The sequence below is a fragment of the Lissotriton helveticus genome, chromosome 5_1 (assembly GCF_964261635.1).
Source record: "Lissotriton helveticus chromosome 5_1, aLisHel1.1, whole genome shotgun sequence".
NCBI lineage: Eukaryota > Metazoa > Chordata > Amphibia > Caudata > Salamandridae > Lissotriton > Lissotriton helveticus.
The window spans coordinates 1,327,514,156-1,327,526,318 of NC_136065.1; the positions used below are offsets into that span (position 1 = coordinate 1,327,514,156).

At 44.4% G+C, this 12,163-nt stretch overlaps 2 protein-coding genes across 7 annotated transcripts in view; one reads left to right on the forward strand and one right to left on the reverse strand.

The window, feature by feature from the left end:
- UBE2T (ubiquitin conjugating enzyme E2 T) overlaps nucleotides 1-4,620 on the reverse strand; it is a 130,997-nt gene extending 126,377 nt beyond the window's left edge. The window contains exon 1 of one of the 2 annotated variants that reach the window (XM_078644171.1): nucleotides 4,583-4,620. The gene's annotated coding sequence lies outside the window, so the exon portion shown is untranslated. Of the gene's footprint in view, nucleotides 1-4,444 lie in introns of both variants that reach the window. The other variant, XM_078644170.1, reaches the window with a different exon arrangement.
- Nucleotides 4,621-5,247: 627 nt separating this feature from the next.
- Nucleotides 5,248-12,163, forward strand: part of PPP1R12B (protein phosphatase 1 regulatory subunit 12B) — a 916,156-nt gene continuing 909,240 nt past the window's right edge. For 4 of the 5 annotated variants that reach the window (XM_078644174.1, XM_078644172.1, XM_078644175.1 and 1 more), the window contains exon 1: nucleotides 5,282-5,633. In XM_078644174.1, the coding sequence (XP_078500300.1) occupies nucleotides 5,370-5,633 (264 nt within the window). In that variant the 5' untranslated portion in view covers nucleotides 5,282-5,369. Of the gene's footprint in view, nucleotides 5,634-12,163 lie in introns of all 5 variants that reach the window. The other variant, XR_013594883.1, reaches the window with a different exon arrangement.

A 12,163-nucleotide genomic window follows, 5' to 3' on the forward strand; every position in this document is an offset into this window, starting at 1 on the left:
TTTTTGCGAATCAGTGGTCCCACAGCGATCAAGTGATCGGAAAAGAAGACCATAGAGTTCTGGTTGACTAGCGTGTCTTGTGGGAACTATGGAAGTATCACAGAACTAAAAAAGTACAAAAATTAAAATTAACATATTTTCAATAACAAAAAAGAAAATTACCGACTGTTTATTTTAAAAAACAATTCAGAAATGTATTAGAAAATATATGAAAAAATATTTCAATAAAAAAACTAACAAAAAAAGTCACAAAAAGTAGTATACATTTTTAAGAAAAATAAACAACGAAATTATATTATATATCAGTGGTTCCCAATCTGTGCGCGGTGGCTCCCTGGTGGCGCCAACAATACTAGCCTGGGGAACCACGCAACAAGTCTTTTAATGCACTTAATGTTGAAGAGTTTGTTGGCTTCAGTTAAACTAATTAGACTTGAACACAAGATGTTGATTTGTAAGAGACATGCCTAAAGCTGGAAACATAGTGCTTAATTGATGGCATGTTGAGGAAGATTGCATCCATATTTCACTGGATTGCCACGTTCCAACACTACTGAAGTAAGCAGAAGATGCCCGATTTATTTTATTAGACTTGTGGATAGTTTTTTTTCCAAATGAATTTTACACCAAAGCAAGTTATCAGGAAAGTAAAGCTGTCCGGTCTTTCAAACACACTGAGTAATATTAAGTATTGCCATAGGCCCTTGAACAATGGGTACTTACAGTACACATTTCTCCCAGTACACACACATTTCCAGAGAGGCCTGCTCTCTCCATGTGCACAGGGAAGGAAAACAACATATACAGCATAATGCCAACATTTTGAAGCAAGAAGTGGGATGTTAAAAAAAATAACCTTTGGAAGATTTTTTTGGGCTTGCATTGAATTAGATGCAATTTTAGGGTTGAGACAGCTAAAATAAAGCTGCATTTGGTTAAAAAAAATCGTGAGTTGCACTGCTGGGACGTGTGTTGGCATGTATGACATGGGTAGAAATGGAAGTGCATGCAAATATTCTTCAAGAGAAGAAACACTTTGGTCATGATTCACAAAGGTAAACAGAAGAAAGTCTAATGTTGCAACTTTCGGTATTCACAAAGGGCATTTACGAGTAGCAAAGTTAGATTGTCTCAGTTAAACTTAAGCTTTGGTCTTAAGTTTAGACTTTTGGTCTCGGATATAAGCTGGTGGGGGGAGAAATGGGGAGTGGGCTGGGAGGGGAAAAGCAGCAAAGCAATATGGGGGTGGGAGGCAGAAGTACACAAACATAAAAGCAACAAGCAGCATGGAGGAGGGTGGAGGTTCGAAGGGTGGAGGAGGACGGAGAAGAAGAAAATGACAGGAAGGCTGTAACACTGCGATCCTGCAACACATAGAGACTGCAACATGGAGTGGGACGAGCTGGAAAATACATACACTTTCATGCAGCACTTACGCAAATAAAAAATATTTACTTTTAACCCGTTAAGTGCGGCGCACGTTCAGCGGATGTCGCGTGCACTACCTCGGTAGTGCTGAGCACGTCCGCTGAACGTCGTGGCTCCACCCACGCAATAGAACGTTCCGCACCAGCGGGGAATGTTCAGCGCAGCAGAGGGGTTAAAGTAGGCATTGAAAGGACAGAAGCTAGCCAATCAAAGGGTTGGTAAACAGGCTACGCTTCAGGGACGGGACAAGCAAGATGAACAAGCGGGGACAAAGAAAGCCATCACATAAGAAGCAAGCAAATGAGAGTAACAATAAAACTGACCAATATTAAGCAGTGGACCGTCTGAAAAAGACTCAGTACATTCTTTAAGCCTACAATAGGTCTTTAACAAACAGACTTGTGTTGTCTGGTGGGCTTGAACTTTTTTTAAAAATGGCTGTTTCCGAGCTGAACAGCATCAGGAATAAAAATAAAATCAAAATATTCGGATCCAGTGTAATGGAGTACAAGCATGCATTTGCCACCACACATGCACACATATGCCTAATGATGCTGTGCAGCCATTTTCTGTTTACTTTTAATTTAAAATACCAAGTTGGTGCATGCTACCCTGAAAAGGTAAATTAAAAAATATACAGAGTGCATGAAAAGGCTATAAAGAAATGGGAGCAGTCTGGTAACACTACCAGCTGCAGCTGCTGGGGCCTCTACAAAAGAACAATTAAAAAATAAAGGGGGCTAGAATGGTGAAGGGGGGGTTGGCAGCAGGTAAATTCCGTTAAGCGTCAGAGAGCAAAGTAGGATCTAGGGAAGGGGGTGTAGTAGTAGTAAAATAAAGCGATGGGGGACAAGGAGAGGCACGAAAGGAATCAACGGTATGGGGAACACCATTTAGAGAGTGTAGTAGGATGGAAGCAGCACACTGGGGAGACAGCAAGAAAACATGCAGTCCCATGGAGTGCTAAACAATATAGAAAGTAGCTCCCAGATGAAAGGTGTGTAAGAATACACGCCACCCATTCAAAAAGATGGTAAAGAAACTCTGCTTTATGCGAGGGACAAACACAAGAATGTGAAAGAAAGTCATCAAACAAGAAAGCAACTTAATGAGCTAACCCAAAGCCCACGCTATGTATTGTATTGTACACAATAGGTCTTTGATGACAGAAAGTTTAAAGCTGCCTATAGGTGATACCCAATAAATGTGTTAAAACATCTGTCCTGGAGGGAACATAAAAAGAAAGCTAAAACACACTCCAAATGAGCTCTGTATCAGCAACTATCTTAACCACTTCAGCGCGGCGCAGATTCCTGCGCTGTGCTGAACGTTCTATTGAGCCTATGGGCTCATGACGGAACGGTTCCATCATGAGCACAGCTCAACCGACGCTCATGACGGAACCGTTCCGTCATGAGCATCGAAGGGGTTAACAGCTTAGTAAAATAAGTAACAACAGCAAAAATCAAAAGACCCAAAAAAATAAAAATACCTTTCCCCTCCGACAAAATTATTATTTCCCCACCCAACCCTATACCAGGATGAACACAGAAACTGCGGAGTTAAGAATTTCTTCTGCATCACCTCCTGAAAAGGTATCGAGAAAAACTAATTCTATTGCAGCATCAACCAAATTAGAAATAGAAGTAAGAATGGCATGAAGTAAACAGGTAGAAAGTGACATAACATGCAAAAATCAAGACCAAGCCTAAAAAATATTTATTGAATCCAGATTTGTATGCTTTTAGATAGGAAGTATGCCAACTACTGCAGGGTTCTAAGACATATATAATGTATGTGTAATGAAAGTAACCAATTGCTAAAAAGATGTAGCCCCAAAGTTTAACCATGGTGATACTATGGAGATTATTCGTCATTTAAGATAGAGCATCCGTTTCAAGGTGAGATATGTTTTAAGTGAATGCCCCGAAGTAAGATAAGTGTTATTGCCTTATTTGTGGCCATAAGTTTTGAGGGATCAGTGAAAGAGCATGGGAAGTGTTCATGTCTGTGAGCTTCTTATTCAGGGCCAAGAAACTCCTGCATGTTGTTTAGTATTTTTTCGAATAGTTGGAGGAGATACCCATCTGTTAGCATTCCCATAGAGTATCTGGATATGTTTTATATATGCGAAGATCAATTCCTCCAGTGGATAGCGCAGGGACTTAAATATCAGGGCTCTAGATACTTGCCACTTTTGGGATTACTTTACAGCTCATAAAGTAATTGCAAAAGTGCCAAGTAGAAGGCAACCGTCTATCATATCAGCTCCAATCTTCTACTCTTGTTTGTCCTGTGAGGGAACATTTGGGGAATAAAATGCAGGACAATTAGCTTCCCACAGAAGCTCTTTGCAGGCAGCGAGACAGAAACCACAAATGCAGTAAACATGTAAACTGCAAGACAGTTGGCCGCACTGTTTAGTCGCATTCGGAGCACAATAGGATTAGGTGCTATCCTGGATTGTTAAAAGTTGCATCATCCCACACTATAGTAGCACCTATCTATCTCTTTACACAGATTTATCTAATGCATGGATTCGTCCATGATAAATATTTCCAGGACCTAAATTAAGCATAGTTGAAAAAAGATAATAATCTACAGTAAAGACTACACTGTTTGAGGCTCATCATCTCCTTCTTCTAATATAACAGAAGCGGGAGGAGACAAGGAGCAAACTCATCAAGAAATGACTGTCTTGGGTGACTTACACTTTATGCCCTTCCTATATGTTAAGTCAAGACGTCCTCTACTTATGTGCTGACCTGAGTTAGGCTACTATATTGTACGGAAGATGCAATTAGTTCGATTTTCCTTCTTGTGACATAACTAACTTTGTCAACTCGCGATACATTCGTTCAATTCATTAAAATGTTACATTTAAACACAACCAAAACATAGAAATGTAACATACAGGCAAACTGTAAACACGCACCGTCCTCTCTCACATGCCAGAATTGCAGCTGGTACTAAATCTCTTAAAAGAAAAAAATATCTCCAGATTGTGTAAACATACCTTCCAGCCCCATTCACCACCCAATGCAACAGCCCGTTTTGTGCGCCAAGTCTAAAGACCGGTCATGCAAACAAAAGTAAGTCTAAGGAAGTTATTTCGCTCGTTGGGACGTCAGGGAACAAATGAGCATGTCATCACCTTTGGTATCTGACGGAGTCCACTCGCCTCGACAATCGTAGGACCAGGGCGCCAAATGTTCTAACGACTACCTCGGACCAATAAATGTGCAGACAAATACAACACAGAACTGCGCATGTGTACCTGTAAGTCCCTCAAAGTCGGCCATGTTGAAGTCAGTCAAAAACTAGTTGCGTCCCATAATTGTGTGAATGAACTAGAGTGCTAAATGCTGTTTAGGGATGAAAAGCTGGTCAGTTGCGGGAGTCATACTCCCTGAAACAAGAACTCTGAAATTCACAAAGGTGCTATTGCCAGGCAGCTGGAAATGTCAATGGATTTCAATGTTAATGACGAGTAGTTTAATGGTGACAAGTTATGAAACATTATAATAAGCCCATCTCCTTTTGACAGCGGTGTAATCAGAGCATCGCTGTTCCTATTTTAGGCATTTTAAAATGTGGATTAGAACTAGAAGCCGCAATTTGGGGGAAATGCCACTTTCAGCCTTATGTTCCAATGCATTTCAGAGAGCCGGGATGCTATTCGTCAATAGAAAAAGATACACTTTTTCCCAAATAGGAGCAATATTGTGAGGTCTTCCGGAGTACCCTCTATGCTGTACGACGGTGTTTGTTGGAGTCCGATGATATTGGCAACAGTAAAGTAGCCGTCTCAGATTTCCCGAGGTACATCAGGAATAGTAAGATGGCGTCAGGCAGCTTCCCGAGATGCTTCGGGAACAGTAAGATGGCGGCTGGGGAGCTCTGAGTGTCAGTCGAACGGTTCGTGGGTCGCGGCTCCCAGGATGTCAGAGCCGGAGCTGGGGGTACGGCGGGCCGAGTCTGCACGGGCACGCCGTGCCGAGCAGCTGCGGCGCTGGCGGGGCTCTGAGGCAGCGTCGGCTGCCCCGGAGGAGAGCGGGGAGCGGCGGCCCCGGGTGCGTTTTGAGGACGGCGCCGTATTTCTAGCTGCCTGTTCCAGTGGGGACACCGAGGAGGTGAAGCGGCTCTTGGCTCGTGGGGCGGACATCAACACTGCCAATGTGGACGGGCTGACCTCCCTGCACCAGGTGAGAGTGCGTGACTGGTGGAGAGTGCACCCCTCTTAGAGAAATTGCACTGTTAACGGGCACCTAGGTGAAAATGATTCAAGAGCTGAAAAGGCATATAGCTTGAGTATTTTAGCCTTTGCACCTGGTGTCTCTGGTGGTAGCATACCCCACACCAGGTAAAGTGGTAGTTTGCTTTCATGTTCGCGGTACTAGCTTTTAAATAAGAGCTGTGTATGCTAAGAAGGCGAATAGCAATACTTACAAGTCAATGGAACAATACAGCTGAGAGATGCTTGGTATGTTTATAAAATTAGGGACAAGTCGCCTGACGTGTGGCGACTGTCGAGGAATGTATCACCAATGGGGGCAGTGGCAGAAGTATGCTGGGCTATAAAAAGGAAATGGATCTGGCTGTAGAGTTGATATCGGAATCAAATGAAAGATATGTTAATCATCTGCGGTTTATATTTAGAAAGCGGACTGCCGATGAAGGGATGCTGCTTAAGCATTATAGGAATGTGGAACAGTGATCAGAGATGTTGATTACAAACGACACAAGGGGCAGTTTTGCTGAAAGATTGTTTTTAGTTGTCTTACCAGTGGGGGGACCTAGGGGACACGGTGTGCAAATCTAGGCCAGTTTACATGAAAGATGCGGCAATGTGTGTGTTTGTGGGATGGGAGCGTACAGTGATACCTTTTACGACCATGTTTTAGCCAGCGGAGATATTTTTGCTGTGCATTTATATATACATTTACGACCAGGGGTATATTTGTGAGTCTATATAAGAAGCATTATGGGCCCTTTGCAGATGCAGAGTTAAGCATACCATTACTAGGGGTTAGTTTGCACGATTGTGGAATACGGCGAATGTGGATGATGAGGTGTGTCTTTGTATAAATATGTATGTATTTTAAGGTTGGTGGGCAACCTGTAGAAATTATGTGTCATTTATTAAGATTGAGCAGTCGGAGGCATCAGTTTAAAAAATGGCCAGCATATGTGGTGGTTATCACTGGAATGAAGAAATTAACAGATGCACCAAGCATAAAGTGTGGTGACTAGTCAACTATTGGGATTTTCTTTGCAAATATCCCAGTTCCCCCTAGGTAAAGACTGAATACTTGTAAAGTGTCACTTTGGTTTTGTTAGCTAAAGAGTCCTAAAGTGAAAATCAAGTCAACAGAAGCTCTATGACTGCTCTTGAAAGCAATTAAACAACTTTGGGTTCCCATAATATACTAAATGTCAGGCTATTTATTATTTTTAGTGACTGCCTAAGGAATTGTATTTTAAGGCTGAGTCTGCAGTATTTATTGTATTTAAACACAATATACTGTGTTTGGCATAGATAATCGGACATTAAAAAATCCTTGACAAAATAAAATTGTGTTCGCGCTATTATTATTACATGGCTTTAGCTGACAGTTATCTGGTGGATGGAAGTGTCGGTCTTAAACATTTCAGTCAATATTTTTCGTTCTTCTGTACATATTTTGTTAATTGGAGCTTGCCAACAAGCACGATTCCATTGCACTGTTAAATTGCTGAATCGTTGTACATTTCCCCTGGGGATTAGAAAAAAAAAGGTTGGAAGTGACCTGCTTGTTATGCGGTTGCAGAAGTAGAGGCACTGATATCCTTCGGGATCAAGTTTGCGCTATATAAAACTTTATAAATAAATAAATAAATCCCGTATATTTTGTATTGCCCTGCAGACGCTATGATGAGCCTAGGAAATCCCAGGAAATGCGTCTAGGTTCCAAACTTGTGCATATATTAAGTTTTAAGCTGGAAGTTACTTTTTTGCAAGGTGAAGACACACAATATGATGTACACTGATGGTGGGTCCGTTAGGGTGCCAGCGCCAATTTGCTCTTGACTAACAAATCATTTCACAAAAACGCTTAGCAGTAATGATGAGGAGTTCAAACCCCAATAGTTATAGGTGAGACAACCGTTCCTTCATTGTGAATAGGGACCACTATCTTAACTTTCTGGATTTCAAAGTCCTGTTCATTTCTATGTTGTACATTTTGAATTTGTCTTCCGATATCTGCACCACTTAGAAATTGTTTGTGACTTATTTAAATAGTAATAAATAATTGTGATGTGGAATTGTATGCCATTTTCCAAGAGCTATATGAAAATGTATTTCACTACAGATAAATGTATACAATGGCCAAGTGTTTCATGTTGAAAAGGTGCTTCCCTGGGGCTGTGTATTCTTTCATGGAAATGATACAAAAGTCTGTGTGGACCTGTAGTTTTAAGCATTATTGATCAAACATCAGTTTATGCAATTGTTACTATTTATGATTGCATTATTTGTTGAAGTTGAGTCTGTGCTTATTTTTACAATTTAAAAATGACATAGGGTATAGTTGATAACCACTGTCTGAGAACAGTGCTTTTTAAGTCTCGCCTGAGCCAGCGCGCATGCGCTGCTCTGCGAGGCATTTAGTAAGGACTTTAAATTCAGAACACACACTCGTGCATGTGCCTTTTTTTTTTTCTTTTTCTTTTTCATCTCCCGCTTTTGGCCTTTGCATGCGTCTTCCTAAGAAAGACAGCATGCAATTGGCCAGAGGCGGGTGCCCATCCCACCTTCTCTCTCCCCTGACCTAGTGAACTCTGGAGCGAGTAGCAACGCGGCCATGTGCCATCTGTTTTTTAGGTCTCGCCTGAGACAGCGCATGCACTGTGTCTTCGAAACATTTAGTAAGTGGCTTTTCAAAGTGCCACCAGAGGCTTTTGCTGGCCTACAGCTTGCGTTCACGAGCCCGTGCACAGCTGCCATCTTTTTTTATTGCTGTGATCGGGCTCCTCTGGTTGCACTACCCCCCTCCCTTTTCCCCCTCGCGGTCAGCTTCATTTGTGTCTTCAGCTGTGAATCATGCTTCTCTGCTTGCACTCCCGCTCCCTTCTCCCCCTCCCCCCTCCTGTTCATCAGTTTCATTTGTGTCTTCTATCACTGTGAATGCTCCTGCTTCCATCAGGCACACACACCACCAGCCGTCAGTGCACGCTTTCACCGGGCACACACACCACCAGCCGTCAGTGCATGCTTTCACCGGGCACACACACCACCAGCCGTCAGTGCATGCTTTCACCGGGCACACACACCACCAGCCGTCAGTGCACGCTTTCACCAGGCACACACACCACCAGCCGTCAGTGCACGCTTTCACCAGGCACACACACCACCAGCCGTCAGTGCAGGCTTTAACCAGGCACACACACCACCAGCCGTCAGTGCAGCAGGCAGGCTCTTCTCAGAGTTTCTTGGTAAATATGTGTTTGATGCCTGGGAGGGAGTGGGTCGAGTTTCCTTAAACCATGCTGAGTATGCAGGTGCAGTTCATAAACTCCTTTGTGAGCGAGTCATGCTGCCTGGGGCTCACTCACTCCACACTTGTAAATTGCGCCTGCACCAGTCTTTTTCTCATTTGCAAAGTTCGGGGCATGCGTACAGCTAGGCAGCCCCCACACCCCCGGGAATGACTGCTTCCTACAACCAGAATGGAAACAACATTCAGAGCAATTAAAAAAAGTTTATTTGATGCAAAGAACTGTTAACAAAAAACATGTCCAGCTATTGTAGATCGGGCTACTTAAACAAAGCAGCAACAAAAAACAAACCAGCATTGGCATAGCCAATAGGTCTTGCCTTTTGGACCCTATAAGTATTTTGTTATGCAGCAGAATGTACTTGGTGCAATAACACCAACTGTTGCATGGCTAAACACGTATAAGGTCCCAAATGCGTGACCTATTGGCTATGCCAATGCTTGTTTAATTAGCGGCGGCGGACAGTGTGCCAGATGGAGGGCAGGCTGCATTCCAGTCTCATGTTACTTGTTATATTGTATTTTATAACCGTTGTTTGTAGTTTTTACATCTTGTACATAACAGGCGTTGCTATCGCCCAATTTAATTTCAGTCAATTTACCAGCCTCAGAAGGATGAAAGGTTAAATAGACTCTGCTGGCTTTAGACTTGGACCTGTATAGCACTGCACATCTCAGGGTTTAACTCACTGAGCCATCCTGTTGGATCGGTTTCCACTCACTGCGGGCCCTAAGGACACAGTCTCTCCATGACCACCAACTCTATCCTACCTCCAGGACAAGACCACTCCCATTTCGACTCCCTATCTATGATCGCTCTCCAGTACCTAAAAGATGGCTCAGTGAGTTATGGGCTCTCTGCTGACATCTGTTAACCTTCAGACCACAAGATCAAATCGTGGTCTGGCCATGTTAGCCTTTCATCCTCCCGAGGTCATTTAGTCAAAGAGCACAGCATTAAAGCACAGAGTAGTGTGGAAGATTTTATGACGGAGTTCCCCCTATTTAATGAAGTCCATTGAGCCGCCATTAGCTCTTGGGTCACGGTGGTGATTCATGGACTGCTGGATCCATTCCAGGAACCTACGCTTGACTCTTGGGTACAGGTGAGAATCCCTGCGCAGCTATTCAGGCTTTCATCCTTGAAAGGTCGACAAACTAAGTATTAATTTCTACTGAGTTTAGTGGCACTCAACAACATTTTCTCAGTGCCCAAGGGGTGGAGGTGCACTTTGAAACTACTGTATATTAAGTGTGTGGAAAATGAAAGTGCAGCCACAGTGCTACCTCATACTATATCACCACTGGAATTTTTACTGCTCAGAATGCATACATTTTTTCTGAGTACCTATATTGTTTTAGTACACAAAAGGTACAATAAACCACGTCACTCAAAGTGGGTTTGCCCCTAAAGGAATTGACCCTAGTTAAGTGTGACCCGGTATTTCGAAACCCTGCACCACCTACTCTTTATACTTGGATCAGAATTACAAATGTTGGGGTAATTACCACATACCTCGTAATTTTCCCCAAGTTAAATTTCACTTTACCAGAGGAAAATACCCAATACAAAGCGGCACCCTCTCTCCCAGTACCCACGTTTTGTTTACTGTCACTTGTCCCTGCTCTGTACGATTGTCAGTGTTGCTAACCTCGTTTTCGATTTCATTCTTTCAGCGGTCAGTGTCTCCTTGTCCCATTTGATGTACTGTGACTGTGCTTCTGTCTCGGTGCTCATTTGTCTGGATTGGGGCGATTTCGAAAATACGTCTGTCTCCATGCCTGGAGTCCGACTTAATCTGCTAGATTCTGTGCCTCGCTCTCAAGGTAATGTCCAAAGTATTCCCTATCCCAGTGTCTATATATCCTGATGCCCATGCATGTTTGTCACCTCACCCCGCTGATGGTCCATTTTTAGGTTTCGGCTACCGTCCCACTGCATAAGCAGTGGGTGGGCGGAGCCGAAATCTTTTGTTAGTAGTATGGGGCCTGAACACGCCCCTCTTCTTCATTGGCTGGCCTCGTAAATGCTGGCCAGCCATTGGAGGAGAGGAGCGTCACTGAGTTCAGGGCCCGCCTTGACGCGATTCGGGGGCGTTTCCGTGTCTTTTTTAAGTCCCGCCCTCTCCTCTTCCCATTGGCTGGAATTTTACCTTCCAGCCAATGGGAAGGGGAGAGGGCGGGAAACACCCCCGAATCCCAAAATGACCTTGTTTTATTGGCTACTTGGATCCCGGGCGGAATCCGACCGCCGCAGCAAGCTTTACACCAGCAGCGTCAAGGAGCAGAACGGTAAGGTGGCTGCCGCCGTGCCTCTGTTTATGTTACAACTTCTGGTAGAAGTGTATGTGTCCTCAAATGCATTTTGCGAGGTTGCTCGGCTTGTTAAATATAACTTCATAGGTTGAAAAGTTTGACCGAGAGATACGTCGAGACCTGCCCCTCCTGCACGCCTGCCCTTTGCCGTGGGACACGCAGGGAAATGCAGTAAAAACAATTCCTCTCTAGGCACCAAAGCGTCTGCACTCCGGCGGCAGCAGTTTTGGGAAGCCTTTTCCAGTGAGCAACTCTTGCCAACCCGCCCTTTTCCTCGGGTTCCGGCGATACTCCGCATCCGAGGGCTGGTGGTGAAGTGCAGCAAAACGAGGCTCACAGGAACAGTTCCTCCCATTCTAGGATGTGTTGGTTGGCGAGGGGTGCAATATCAAATAAACAAATGCGTGGACACTCAACTCCACTGTTTATCGTTTCCCTTATTAGGTCCAGTAAAGCCACCCGCCCTCCCCAGGTCCCCGTCCCCCAAACTTACAGCCATATTGGGGGCGGTAGACGCCCCCGAGTCCGTCCACTTCATCCGAGGTTGACATGGTGCTGGGTCGGGTGGATGGGCTCTCCGGTTCCGAGGCGCGGCAGAGCTGCAGCGGCGGCGGCCTGGCAGGCAGTGGCTTGGGAGGAAGGTACAGAGTGTTCCTGGTCGGTGCCTCTCGACAGGGTGTCGCCCTGCCCTGCAATTATGATTAACCCTTTGAGTAAACGCTCGGCTCTGACACTGCCTTGCAACACGGGCGCTGTGTGAGGCACGGGGCTCGCCCGTGTGGGGCGGGATGGGTCTGCTGCGAGGACAGGAAGCTTCTCTGTCAGTCAGTGCCTGAACACGAGTGGGGCATGTGTATAACACGCCGAATAAAGCTAGTTTA